Here is a 15573-nt window from a genome sequence, read left to right on the forward strand (position 1 = left end):
GTCAAAAACTCTTGAACAGCACAAGGCATGGCTCTATCCCGGAGGCCCTGGCCCCTCAGGGGCGAACTCCTGAACACACTAGAGAAGATAACTCTGTCAGTGCATGGGTAGTGCTAGCAAGCACCCAGGGAAGAATACCCTGAGTGCATGCAGCCTAAAGCACAACAAAAGCCAAGCCCACATAGTAAGCCAGAGAGAAAACATGCACATGAAACTAATACTTAGAGTAACACAACAAGCAAATGGCCCCTGCATTTTGAATGAAGTTCATGGATGGCTACTACTTAGCTTGAAGAAGAGAAGAGAAATTGTTTATCGAGTTGTTTTGTAGTTTAAGGTCATTGTTTTCTGTGAGCCCTTTAAATGTTTGTAAAGCTTCACCGACTTTCTAGATGCTTTCAATCCCAGTGGGGTGGTAAACTGTCACTTGCTCCTTGTGCCTCTGTGAGGGAGGAGGAGGCAGTGGGGATCTGGCTCTGGTCCCTGGTAGGCCAAACAGAACTTCCATATATGATGTGACCCACAAGCATGGAGCAATCTCAGCAAAATAACTTTAGAGAGCCACCAGGAGGGCTCCCCCAGATAAAAAAAAGTGTTGAATGTAATTTAACGCCATTTTCTGGGTGAGTCCCGGAGGCTCCCCAGAGCTATCCATGGCTGATATGGATACCCTAACTATTTTGCATCAGTTGATCAGTCCTCCCCAACCCCGGGAACCTCTACTCCAGGCCCCGGGGCTGAGTCGTCTTCCAAAACCCTGGCCTCACAAGAAAAGGCCGGGGCAATCGAAAGAGCTGGAAGAGAAGGGGCCCACTGGTCAGACCCCAGAGCAACGGCAGGAGGAACAGACTCGAATGCCTCCACAGCAACCCCGGACGAGGCAACTGACCGAGTCTCGGAAACCTCTAAACCCTGTCCCGACCCCGAAGCCCTCAGATGCTTAGGGGCTGGAAGCAGGGGACCGAATGAACCACGGAAAGGGAAACACGAGGGGGCTCGGATGGAACCAAGGCCAAAGTGACCAACACCTCCAAGTCCAAGTCTCTATAGGCAAAGCTGGGCAGCCTCGGGGTGTCCGGGGAAGCGAGAACCCGGGCGTGTTGCAATAACCTAAACCTATCCTGCAACGCGCGTGCTGCCAGCACCCAAAAAAAATCATCATCAGTCTGGGTGAACTGAGTCACAAACAAGCAACAAAGCTCGCAGGACTCGGGGTCGAATTGTCACCGATCTAATAGGCAGCATGATGGCGGCAAAAACAATGAGCGTTACCCTGAGACAAGAGGACAGAGCAACCCTCAAACTCGCACAAAGCGAGAGGGGATGCAGGGGTCTCCTCCATCGGACCCGAGTGGCCCCGTGGGATTTTCTATGGGGCCCCTAGGCTGGGTCTGCTAAGGGTGATCCCAGGCAGGATACTGCTAACCAGTGCCCCAAACTACCAAGCAAACTTCTAAAAGCTGAACTCACGGGATGTGTCCACTGACGATGGCAAAGCAGGGGGGTGCCACCACACAAACGACCCTAATATAAAGGGGAGAACACAAGGCAGACCCCCCTCCCCACCAAGCAAAAAGAAAGAGAAAAGAAAAACCTCGCAAGAGGACAACGTACCCGAATAGAACAGAACCGGCTGCTGTTAAGGTGAAAACTAGCTATGCAGTACCCCGTGAACCACCAGTGCAATAACTACCACTTGCCCCAAGGCAAACAAGGGTGGAAACCCCCAAACACTCGGGGCGGCCAAACGCCAAGCAGCGAAAGGCCAACAGAGGTAGACCCAAGGAGACTTGTGGAAGGGAACCCCAAGCCCCTAGGACGGTACTTACAGGGCACTCAGGGAAGGTAACCCTAAGCACAAGCAGCCCGAGTACCTGAAAACAGTACTCCCAGCTCACATGACCACTATAAGAGTAGTACTGAAAAAAATAACAGCACTGAGAGAAGACTGGAGCTAGAGCCACATGACCATGCACGATCCCATCAGCCGAGGAACTGGGGTGAGGATCACCAGTGCGGGGGTCTGGAGCTCCCCTTCCCCCCCTCCCGGGGAGGGTGGGAGCTGCGCATACATGTGGCGCGGCTCGTGTGACGTCATGCTTGTTTGCTCGTGTTTCTTTTGGGGAGTTCTGTCCACTCGTTTCAAAATTTTTGTTGTTAACCAGAATAAGGGTTTGTTTTGTGGCGCTTACATTTCTGGGTCCCTGTTCCGGTCAATGGCGGATATAGAATGCTCCAAATCACATTTGCGTTTCTATGTGCCATTGCTCCTCGTACCTCTGTGATGGGGCCAGGTTCTGGCTCGTGGTCCCCGGTAGGCCTAGAACTCCACCCACATTGACTGATGCAAAATAGTTAGGGGTATCCATATCAGCCATGGATAGCTCCGGGGAGCTGTAGGGGCTCTCCCCCAGAAAAAAGTTCAAACTTAATTATAAAATAAGTCAAATCTGCCATGGATTTCAACTCGGATCCAATGGCCTGCTGGAACACTCAAGAGTCAATCAGTCTCTGGAAAAACAATCTGGTTACCACGGACAACCATATCTTACAATTATACATAATTGCCATGCAGTTTTCAGTGCAGTCGTTTGACACCCAAAATATCCTAGTTTCGAATCCTGCACAGAACAGACACATTTTCCTTCACTTGATGACCCTGTTTACCTGGAGTTGTGGGTAACTGTTGTGGGTTTTTATCCTTTAACTGTTTTTATCCTTAGAAAGGTCAGTAGTGTGCCTAGGATGACCTCAATAACCAAGCTTCTTGTCCCAGACAATAGAAAACCAATCTAATAATCATACACTATTGTCAATCATATCTGACAATTGTACACCACTGTCAAACATATATTACAATCATGTACTACTGTCAACCATATCATACAATAATATACCATTGTCATTCATGCACCAATAGTTAACCATATCTTACAATCATGCCCAACTGTCAACCATGCCTTACAATCATGCACAACTGCCAACCATACCTTACAATCATACACAACTGCCAACCATACCTTAAAATCATGCACAACTGTCAACCATATCTTAATCATGCACCACTGTCAACAAGAGCTTATAATCATGCATCACTTTCAACCACATCTTACAATAATGTGCCAATGTCTACCATATCTTACAATCATGAACCACTGTCCACTATATCTTACAATCATGAACCACTATCAATAAGATCTTACAATCACACACCACTATATATTCTTACATACTGCACTAAATATACACATTTGTTGTAATCATTTGCCATAATAAACACACATTCACATTGGCAAAAAAGTGAATTTCAATTTAATGGAAAATCAGATGCACTGAGAGGGTCCGAGATCAATCATTTCATTCGAGATGGAATCCACTATACAGTACAGTACTGGTAATTTATACACGTCAAGTGCATCGTATGTACTTTCAAATCATTTACTGACCGATCATTTCTTCCTCTGACTTGATTGTAATGGCCATGTTGTTGAAGAAACGGATGTTCATGGAGCGAAACATCTGTAGAAATCCACTCTGTCCCTCCACAAGATAAGTGAAGCGAACACACTGATGAGGACGTGACTGCTTAAACATGCCTTGGCTGAAGATTTAAGGGATAATTATAGTCAAAGTATCTTAGAAGCTGTGAAAAAATAATGGCACATTACATATATATAATGAATACATATATATGTTTTAAATTTATAATTATGCAAATAAACCACTAACACACACATATATAGAAAACCACACACTGTATATACTAGAATGCTCTGCATGGGAGCTTGGCAGTAAACAGCTACAGACACCTTGAGCACATCTATCAGATAATTTCAAGCTTTCAAATCAGCTACAACAATGTATTGATACAACAGAGCAGCAGAAAGGGTTGTGTTAAAATGTCCCAGATGCTTACCAGCCAGTATCATATTGAATACTGAGGGTAGCATCCCTATTTCAAATATTAGTTTCAATACTACCACCTGTCCTGATGAGCAGGCAGGCACGACATAGGAAACTTTTGAAGAACTTATTCAACAGCCACAGAAGCGATAATAACCCAAACTCGAAGCAGAAAAGAAGCCTGGTCCATAACATGCTGAGTGGTGGGTACTCAAATATACTTCAGTCTAGAAAAACAAACCCAAAAGCATCAAAGAGGGATCAGACTTGGCCTCAACTCCTGCCTGAGGCCAAGCCTCTTCCTCACCCTCATTTGAAAATGGGCCTCCCTTCTAGCCAAACTAGATAACCAATTACTAGCACCCTCCATAAAAAGACCGAAGAGGTGGATCCACAGAACCTTCCCCATTTGCAAGAGGAACTGGCATAGGTTAAAGCATAGACTTGGTTTCCCCTATACACCTCTGAGGGTAACAGTGCAGAAAGTATGCACAAAAGTCTCTCCACATGAAAACCCACCTGCCTTTCCAAAAGCCCAGATCAAAGTATTTTAGGTCCCTCTGAAAGAAGGAGCAGGAAGGTACACCAAGTGCTTATTAACATGAACACTCAGCCACACCTCCAGGAGGACCCAAAGCAACAGTGGACAATCCTTGTCTAATGCTTTTTCTGCTGTGGAGTGTAGAAGGTACGAATGAAGTAAGATCATCCTCAAGAGTAATAGATCCATTAACAGACCCCAGTTACATAGAGAACTGTGGCTGTTAATACAAAAACTAGTGCACAAGCTTGCAACTTACTGGCAGTATCAATAATAACCAACACAGCAAAGGAGGCTTGAATAAGGTGGCCACTCAGAGAAGCCCTAGCCAAACCCTGCCACCTTATGAATTGGGAGATGGCAAGACACACACACACACACACAATGAACAAATCCAATCACCAACTTGAACCAGGACCTGCAGGGTAAACAAAGCAGTCCATGTGCACCCACTCTGATCAATTAATGGTATAAAGTACATGGTGCACAGCACACAACTGAAACCGTGTAGAATGTACAGTACTGTGAGAATCATTCACAAACAAGCCGCCAACCTCTTCAACTTTTAAACAAAAATATATACACCTTCTAACATAACCAATATCATGATTTGGCCTGTAAACATATCATGTCACTTATAACATAAAAACAGTGATTCAAAAATGAGATAACCTCTGGCCTATTGATACATAAAATAATCTAGCAACCCTCATTACCTTAACAAGGTCCTTAGTTTCTTGTTGTAATACAAGGGAATTTTTCAGAATAAAAATTTTTAATATGAAAGAAAAACTCCTACTTGTAACCTGCTAAAAACTTGTAAAAATCCTACTCATTGTTAGTTCAATAGTTAGTTTCAGAAAATATATATACAGTATGATGAAATCTGTATCTCTTTTAAATTCATTCATGCAATATATAGTGTGTTTACTAAAATAAAATTAATAACATGTGCATTATACTAAGTAAACCTTGCTAAAGAAATATTAACATTCTTACCAGGTAAAAGGCCCCATCTCTATTTTTTCCAGGTCAATAAGGGACACTCTCTCATAATGAAGGATCCTGTCTGTCTCCTCATCATACCTGACAAAGCAAACATAAGTACTTGCAAATATTTATCCCATCACACAGGTAAATGCTGGTAAGTGGCAGCAAAAACACTCATTTTATATATATATATATATATATATATATATATATATATATATATATATATATATATATATATATATATATATATATATATATTGCACAAAGTTTTGATTACCATTATATAAAGACAATATAACAGTTCCATGAAATAAAACATTCACACCCCCCCCCCCAAACAAATCCTCCAAAGACAGGCAACAACAACTTACTGGGCAACATAATATGAATCACGGGTCAACACCAGGATGATATCCATGTCAGTCTGATCCGGATCACCAGTTCTGAGATGGGAGAATTATACTTAACCTAAACCTGTAGTCTTATAAAACAACTTGCTAAATTATCTTCCATAATAACCTGTTAACATTTACACTGCTCCAATTTTCATATGCAATTTTTTCCCTATTTGAGCTTTCAACTATTTTTAATCATGAGCAATTTTAAATAGCTGTGCACTGTGCAGTTCAAGAGTTAATGTCCTATTCAGAAACAAGCAGAACCTTACCTTATATTTAGGTCCACAAGTAGTATAAACAATCTTTAAAATAGTACACAAGCCATTTTTTCATGTTATCTATATACAAGCCTACTAATTTTACTTTTACTAAAGTTTTATATTGTTTATTCTTAAGAGTTATGTGGTAGTCTGATTTCTTATCAAATATTATATAATACTGCAAGTCGTCTTTGTGTTTCAAATGAGTTTGTTGACGCTCATTCATAAGTAGACTTTGTTCACTCAGTGTTTATAGTATTATTAAGGGAATGAGAATTAGTCCTGGAGAAAACAAGGAAGTGTCACAAGAATTGTACAACATGCTTAAGGAATTAGAAAGCATTTGGCAAGTCAATAATGTATAAGAGAAATAGAAGTCAGTATCTTCCTTAAGAAGTACCTATGTTTATTAGTTGGGCAGAAGGATACTAAGTATATGGCCTACATATTGGTGTCTTTTTCTGAGGTACAACAGTATAAATTTAAAAGAATGAATGACCACTGATTCTATAATATCGTAGTTCGTGTAGGACAACATTGTGGTCAACAATATCAAAAGCTTTTCGAAAATCAACAGAGAAACCAATAAATATTTATCCTTGCTGTGTAATGAACAGATTAATTTTTCATAATTGGATTTGTCTGATGTACTATTAGGCATTTTTGTTATGTTCATAATTTATTTTGCACAAATATATTTTTATTTTAAACTACTGCCATGAGTATGCACCAGTAACATGTATTTGGTTTCGCACAGCCAAAGATGAATGTGTATTACTCTGCACAGAGTAATAATAATAATAATAATAATAATAATAATAATAATAATAATAATAATAATAATAATAACAATAACAATAATAATAATAATAATAATAATAATAATAATAATAATAATAACAATAACAATAATAATAATAATAATAATAATAATAATAATAATAATGTACACACAGAAATCACACTAACATGATATATATCAATGAGGAAATCCACTTGGGCTGTGAGGCAACGTGAACCTGTGACCAGTCGCATACTCTACCCCCCCCCCCCCCCCCCGGACCACCGGCACTTGTAAAGTCATACGACCGGATTTCTATTAAAATCACAGGAAGTATGGAGGCCCCTCCTGAAGCCAATCCAAGTTTTTATGTATGACACACAAGTACTCTACTGAAGGGCAGTGGAGCTTCTCGTTGATATATATCACGTTAGTGTGATTTTCGTGTGTATCTGAAGTTGGGACGTACAGTGTAGAACTACACTACTTTGCCCTTGTACCCGAGTGCTTGTAGGTCATGTGTATAAACTAGGATTGGCTTCAGGAGCCAGTCTCCAGACTTCCTGTGATTTCGGTAGAAATCACAGACCTTACAATTGCCGGTGGTACGGTGGTAGAGTATGTGGCTGGCAATGCCTTGGTCGCAGGTTCATGTCGCCTCAAAGCCCCAGTGAATTTTCTTATAACAATAATAATAATAATAATAATAATAATAATAATAATAATAATAATAATAAAATCATTGTACTGTATTTCTGAAATGTCAACAAATACTTGTAATATGTTTTAACAAATGCCTAGAAATATAATTATAGTAAAATATTTCTTTGCCAAAGTTGACCCCAAACTGTGAATATCTTACGAGGGATCTGCATCAATGAGACCCCAAGCTCCAAGAATAGTTTCTGCATCTGGTACCAACAGCTTCTTGCAGTCATCTATAACATGTTTTACATGTTCAGGAGTCATGGATGACTCCTCCTCATCACCTGCCACTTCAAGATGTATCAGGTCCTCTGTTACAGGGTTCCCTGAGGAACAAAGAATATGACAATACAGAATATAAAAAAAATCACAATATACAAGTTCTACAGCATGACAGCAATGTATATTTTAGCCACCAAAAACACGCAAAACATCACCAACTCTATGAGTGATTATAAAACTAAGAACTTCCCCACACAGAACCCAAAAGTAGATATTACAACAGGTCAGAAGGCACAGTTACAAACCAGCATTCCCAAAACAGTGAATCCTGAGTGACGTCACTGCATACCCTGAAGAATGGAACCCCCCCCCGCAGACAATCTGTAGCTATTATTATTTTTATTAATTATAATAATAATAATAAATATCAATACAAAATGAGAAACTGGTGAGCAAGGAAGCTACTATTTGAGGCTGGTAGCAGCCAGCAGAACCCTCTGGTCCAGGCTACCAGTATTGGCCTGGTTGTAACATCAGCAACCTGCTGCACTTGATAAGGGTCCAAGACGGACCAAAATGTCGTCATTTCTCCATCTTCTGATGCGTGCGTTTGGTCATCATTTACTTCTCTTATGTCATTAAAGTGTTTTCAACAATAAAGATGCATTCTTACCTAACAAATGGTCAATGGTTGCTTGTCGATAAGCATCCTTGAATCTGTTCATGTAGTATCTGTAAATATAGACGAGATCATTATGAACAGTACAATTCCACATTCACTAACAAATACAGTATTATTATTTCTTAGGTTTAAAATAATCATGAATGATGATATATGTTGTACCAGTATTATAAAAAACACAAGTATAAAAATACAAAGGATGAATAAAGTCAGTACTTATTGTAGTTAACACATACTACTGAAAACCCACCAAACATGCTAAGATTTTAAATAATGAAACAATGTAGTTAAATGCAAAATTTTAATACCAATTTAGTCACCATAATGTTAAGCAAGCAGACCATTTTCCCTGCACAATTCAACTTGCTACAGAGAATTATCCAGCAACCCCATAAACCACTCCAGGAGGAAGTAACACAAACAATAAGAATACTGTAACTGTTATTCCAGTCCCAATTGTGAAGGTTCTGCCTATTATGTATCTCCAACCTTACAAAATGAGTTCACTTACTAACAACTGATATCATTATTAAAACAGTAAAAAGAGTAAAAACCACAATAGTAAAACCCAAGATAGGGTGACTTTCATTAAATAATAATAATGATCACATGCTGCAGGTGACTACGGCCCTCTGATAACCAGCAAAGTTCTTCTGTGGGGTAAGTAAAGGGATGCACATTATCTTGTGATCTTTCATTAAGAAGACTTTATATTATTACTTGGATATCTCATTCACTGTCTCAGCCTCTACAGTATCCTTTCATGAGTGCAATTTCCAATTCACTTTATTCTTATGTTTACTTTTACCTGCTATTGGACAGTCTCTGGGTTAAGCTTTCGCATCATTCCTCTGTCTTGAGACCAGCTAATGTACAGTAATTTACTTATGTGGCAGTTAAACAAGCCATATAATTCTGTGGCAAATTTTCAATGGCTCCTTTGAAGATATTTAACATTACAATGTGGTGTTAATATTTGGAAAGAGTCAATGTCATCATATCTTCCTCACAGGCAAGATATAAGAAAATGCTTCTCCATTACTATTTATTATAATTATTATAATTTAGGGTCCTAGTAGTACAATCGGGTTCATTCTCAACGCACAATCGAAAATTCCGGGTTTGAATTCCGGGTGGGACAGAAATGGTTGAGCATATTTCCTTTCACCTACTGCCTCTGTTCACCTAGCAATGAGTAGGTACTCAGGTATTAGTCAACTTGTTGTGGGGTTGCATCCTGGGCAGGGTCAGAAATTCGGCCGTGGGTTTGACGGGGGGGGGGGGCCTCGATAAAAGCCAAACATGTATGAATACACTCTGGCTTCCTGTGCCCTGACACAATGAATTGAGGCAGGAGAGGAAATGATGCATCCTGTGATGATGTCGACACCATCTTTTGAGCGCACCCGACCTCAATTCTTGTAGCCCCGGTGAAGGGTTATGACCTTATTGACATCTGTGTAGTTACTTTCTTACTAATCACATTTTTACTCCTCATAAGTGATGTGGATGGTATCTTGGTCAACAGGAATCAATTCACCCAGGGCAGTCCTGAACTCAAGACGTGTTCCAGTTGCCTAGTTGGTGAAGACTGAGAGTTGTCTGTGATACTTAGTGAAGTATTGGTGATTGGACCAACATACCCCAGGATGGCCAAGTTGAGTTATAAGATGGAATCAATGTCTGTCTATTAAGGCTTGTTATAATTGAAGCCTGTGTGGAAGTCTGCTAGTGTGTTGCTGGAGACCCTTGCCAGTATGTTGCTGGAGACCCCCCCTGCCAGTGTGTTGCTGGAGACCCCCCCTGCCAGTGTGTTGCTGGAGACCCTTGCCAGTGTGTTGCTGGAGATCCCCACCAGTGTGTTGCTGGAGACCCTTGCCAGTATGTTGCTGGAGACCCCCCCTGCCAGTGTGTTGCTGGAGACCCCCCCTGCCAGTGTGTTGCTGGAGACCCTTGCCAGTGTGTTGCTGGAGATCCCCACCAGTGTGTTGCTGGAGACCCCCCCTGCCAGTGTGTTGCTGGAGACCCTTGCCAGTATGTTGCTGGAGACCCCCCCTGCCAGTGTGTTGCTGGAGACCCCCCCCTGCCAGTGTGTTGCTGGAGATCCCCACCAGTGTGTTGCTGGAGCCCCCTGCAAGTGTGTTACTGGAGAGTAGAACTGGTGTTTTGGCACCATAACGATACTGTGTAGACTGGGCCCATGATTTAATGAGAAAGGTGAACTCGCTGGCGTGAGGACCATAGAAGTCAGGATGAGAACCTTGAGTGGTGTACGATAGAAGATAGAAGTGGACTCGCCGGGAAAGAAGATTGCAGAAGTCTTATAGTGTCCTGTGTGAAAGTGACACTTGCATTGTTATGTCATGTACATTTGAGTACAATATATATGCACATCAAGCTTGAATAGTCCCCAAGCTAACATGCATCAGAAAACTTTCTACCCCTGAAGGATTTAAAACCGGATGGCCAGGGCCCCATGCCCCTTGGCGTGTCTAGTACTGTACCACTAGGCCACACTGATTGTACAAAAGAATTTTGACCATTTTGGACACAGATATTTTATCAAATCACTTCATCACGCGAGTATCATCTGTGTGCCAAACTTGAATGGTTCCCAAGCTAACATGCATCAGAAGACTCTTTACCCCTGAATGATTCAAACCCGGACAGCCAGAGTCCCATGCCCTTTGGCATCTTCAGTACTGTACCGCTAGGCCACACTGACTGATCAAAAGAACTAGAAGTCATCTGACACTCAACTCAATTCCCGACTGCTCTCGATGACTATTTTGGGCACACGTTCGAAGCCCAAAAGTCTCTTTTCACCGAAGCCGCCCAAGTCTCGTCCCAAGTTAAACCCTGCCACGACTCCGAAACCCTCAGACATACTGGAGCCAGAAACAGGGGGGGAGGGGGAGGAGCAGGGCAAACCACGCCCAATGAGGAAGGTGTCGAAAGTGTGGGCAAAACCAAGGTCGAAGTGACCAACACCCTCAATTTCGGGTCCCTAAAACCAAAACGGGGTAGCTCCGGGGCATCCAACCGGGCACACTGCAACAACAAACCTAACAGCAACACAGCTGCTGCCTGACACCTAAGGACTTCCAAAGAAGAACAGGTAAATGGAGACAAGTGGGGAACAAGACCCCGCACGACCCCAGGTCATAGGTGTCACTGACCCAACAAGCAGCATAACGGAGGCAGAACAGACAAAAGTCAACCTGAGACAAGGACAATGGACAACATTCAAACAAGCACAAAGCAAGAGGGGACTCGGAAGGCATCCAAGCCTCACCGAGCCCCCAAGGGGATTACCAGGACCCGCAGGAGGATGAATCCTGACAGGAAGCCCAGGCACTGGTGTAGCTGAAGCCAGTTGAACCCCATCTAATACCGGGCAAACGAACCCCAGGAAGCCGTGAGTGAAACCTCGAGGGACCCAGAGGAGGACCACCAAACACAACCTAGGTGAACCTAATGGGAAGCTAGGCAAACCTCCTCCAGGAAAACAAAAGAAAAACTATAACTCTCGAAAAAAACACCACAACCACCCAAGGTCAGAGACACGACCGCTGCGATTATGTAAGCGGCGCAAACACAGTGCACCCCAACCAGCAACAAATCACTCCCTACCCAGGGCCAGATGGAGGACCGCCCCCCCCCCCCCCTGAACCCCAAGAGCAAGATTAATGACAAGCGAAACCAACCTCAATAGGAGTGAATTTCCGAATGTCCCAGGGAAGAAAACTCTTAACAAGCAAGGGCAGTACCCAGCGGGCGCTTAGGGAAGGCAACCCTAAACGCATGCAGCCTGAGTACACTGTAACACCTGGCCAATGCCCAAGCACAGAGCAGGCTCAACTAAAACCAAACAGGGTAAAATCCTGACAAGAGAATGAGGCCAGCGATAACATCTGCTTTATACGACATTAGTCGACAAACTGCCGGTGTCAGCGCTTGGATGCCCGGGGAGGGGGGGGGATGGTGGTCGATAATGAGTGGTCGCGCTGGTTGAGTGGATGTTTCCTTATTTGTTGTTTCCTCTGGGGAGGGGGGGGGAGTTCTTGGGCTCTGTTCGGTCTTGGGTTGCAATGTTTTACCAGTTGGGGGTTTGTAATGGTCCTCTACCTTTCTGGGTGATACCCCCGGTCAATGGCAGACATGACTCATACTCTCACAATGTGGATCTCATACTCTCATACTGACATACTCTCACAATGTGGAGTGTCCATAAGCTATTGCTCCCTTTGCCTCTCTGAGGGAACCAGGTTCTAGCTCGTGCTTTCCGGTAGACTCAGAACTCCAATTAACTGATGCTCTTGATTAATATAATGGGTATCAGTCCGTTAGCTTCAGGGAGCCGTACGGGCTCCCCCCAGAAAAGTATCCATCCACCTCTAATCATGTCACTGATTTATTACTGCCATTTTCAACAACATTTGCATGAAATAGGTTTTCAACATTGACATTTCTCAACAACACGCCTCATAGAAATCAAGGGCTACTAGCCAAGAACAAAGGGATTGGAGGGTGAAAACACATGGGCCACAATGAAGTAATATGGAATGCTGGAAGAGAAATGAAAGTATTGAAAGTGGAACACTTATTAGCCAAAGAAATTTATACCTGACAAGAATGTGTCATTTAAATCATTCACTTGTTCATGATTACCTGAATATGCACACAGAATGGCAACTAAGACAGACTTTTTGAAAGGGAAGGGAAGGGAAGGGAAGGGAAGGGAAGGGAAGGGAAGGGAAGGGAAGGGAAGGGGGAGACCAATCCCACGCAAGACCCATCGACAATGTTGTTTGGGTCCCAGAACCCTGCACCCAAGCACTGTGAAAACACCTGAGAATGACCAGAGACTATTTGCCTTCAGACAGGGAAGAAAATGCATAACATACCATATCATATGGTATGACAGCATATCCTCTACCTTAAACATAATGTCATAGAGACCAACCATGAGTCATTACCCCTCCTGACGAAAGAGAACACGGTAAACCTCACAGAAAACCTGAATACTCAGTTAAACTAGGCTAAGACTTGTGATACCCAAATTATCACAAGTCAAGCCAGGCCTCAGGCAGGGCTCGGGAAATAGAAGAACTCCCGAAACCCTTTCCAGGTATATTAAGTAGTGCTGACAATGGGGGAAAATGTAGACTAATAATATTCTAGTCCAAGCAACTGCTTGAAAGTAACCCAACACTATTCTCTTGCAGGCCAGATAAATGGACAAAGAAATCTTCAACTACATCACAAAGGAGGGCTGCAAGCAACCTTAGAAAATTCCCAGCCAATGCAACACCAGTAGAGAAATAAGATTTGAAAGTTTAATTTCATGAGGTACCTTACGTTGAGGTTACCTTGAGGTGCTTCCGGGGCTTAGCGTCTCCGCGGCCCGGTCGTCGACCAGGCCTCCTCGTTGCTGGAGGAGGCCTGGTCGAGCAGCCACATCCAACCTGGCTGTCGGCCGAGCGGACAGCACGCTGGACTTGTGATCCTGTGGTCCCGGGTTCGATCCCGGGCGCCGGCGAGAAACAATGGGCAGAGTTTCTTTCACCCTATGCCCCTGTTACCTAGCAGTAAAATAGGTACCTGGGTGTTAGTCAGCTGTCACGGGCTGCTTCCTGGGGGTGGAGGCCTGGTCGAGGACCGGGCCGCGGGGACACTAAAATCCCCGAAATCATCTCAAGATACCAAGATGTGGCTGCTTGCAGCCTGATGTACAAATCACAGCCTGGTTGATCAGGTATCCTTTGGAGGTGCTTATCCAGTTCTCTCTTGAACACTGTGAGGGGTCGGCCAGTTATGTCCCTTATGTGTAGTGGAAGCGTGTTGAACAGTCTCGGGTCTCTGATGTTGATCGAGTTCTCTCTCAGAGTACCTATTACACCTCTGCTTTTCAACAGTATTCTGCACATCCTGCCATGCCTTCTGGTCTCATGTGATGTTATTTCTGTGTGCAGGTTTGAGACCAGCCCCTCTACTATTTTCCACATGTAAATTATTATGTATGTCTCCCGCCTGTGCTCAAGGGAATACAGATTTAGGCTCTTTAGTCGGTCCCAGTAGTTTAGATGTTTTACTGAGTGGATTCTAGCAGTAAAGGATCTCTGCACGCTCTCCAGGTCACCAATTTCTTCAGTTTTGAAAGAGGCCGTCAGTGTGCAGCAGTACTCCACTCCAGAGAGCACTAGCGTTTTGAAAAGTATCATCATCGGTATAGCATCTCTAGTGTGAAAAGTTCTTGTTATTCAACCCGTCATTTTTCTTGCCGTTGTGACAGCTACTTTATTGTGTTCTTTAAAGGTAAGGTCTTCCGACATGAGTACACCCAAATCCTTTACACTGCCTTTTCGTTCTGTTATGATTTGACCGAGTTTAGTATGTGGTTTCCGTTTTTATATTTACATTTTTTCCATAGCGCATGAGCTGGAACTTATTTTCGTTAAACACCATATTATTTTCTGTAGCCTATAGAAAGACCTGATTTACATCTGATTGTAGGTTTGCTGTCTCCTCTATGTTGTCTACTCTCATGAAAATCCTAGTGTCATCTGCAAAGGATGATACAGTGCTATAGATTGTGTCCTTGTCTATGTCCGATATGAGGATGAGAAAAAGTACTGGAGCAAGCACAGTACCTTGCGGAACTTAGCTCTTCACGGTTGATGGACTGGATTTTATTTTGTTGACTATTACACATTGGGTTCTATTAGTCAGGAAATTGTAGACCCATCTGCCTATTTTTCCGGTAATTCCTTTTGAAAGCATTTTACATTTTGAAAGCATTTTGAAAGCCTTTGCCATGGTCACATTTGGCAAAGGCTTTTGCGAAATCTGTGTAAATTACATCAGTGTTTTGTTTTTCTTCTATGGCATCTAATGCCATGTCATAGTGGTCCAGCAACTGTGACAGGCAAGAGTGCCCTGTTCTGAAACCATGTTGTCCAGGGTTATGGAGATGCTGTGATTCCATGTATTTTGTGATCTTACTTCTTAGCACTCTCTTAAAGATTTTTATGATGTGCGATGTTAGTACTATCGGTCTATAATTTTTTGCCTCTGCCTTATTTCCT

The 15573-nt window shown here is 42.8% G+C and overlaps 1 protein-coding gene across 2 annotated transcripts in view; it reads right to left on the reverse strand.

The window, feature by feature from the left end:
• Window positions 1-15573, reverse strand: part of sp3 (phosphatidylinositide phosphatase spermathreecae) — a 72638-nt gene that overhangs the window by 11653 nt on the left and 45412 nt on the right. For both annotated transcript variants that reach the window (XM_045757723.2, XM_045757722.2), the window contains 5 exons: window positions 8477-8535; window positions 7739-7907; window positions 5809-5880; window positions 5444-5530; window positions 3447-3601 (listed from right to left, as the gene is read on the reverse strand). In XM_045757723.2, coding sequence (XP_045613679.1) covers window positions 3447-3601; window positions 5444-5530; window positions 5809-5880; window positions 7739-7907; window positions 8477-8535 — 542 coding nt within the window. The remainder of the gene's footprint in view (window positions 1-3446; window positions 3602-5443; window positions 5531-5808; window positions 5881-7738; window positions 7908-8476; window positions 8536-15573) is intronic.

Source organism: Procambarus clarkii, chromosome 67, assembly GCF_040958095.1.
Source record: "Procambarus clarkii isolate CNS0578487 chromosome 67, FALCON_Pclarkii_2.0, whole genome shotgun sequence".
Lineage (NCBI taxonomy): Eukaryota > Metazoa > Arthropoda > Malacostraca > Decapoda > Cambaridae > Procambarus > Procambarus clarkii.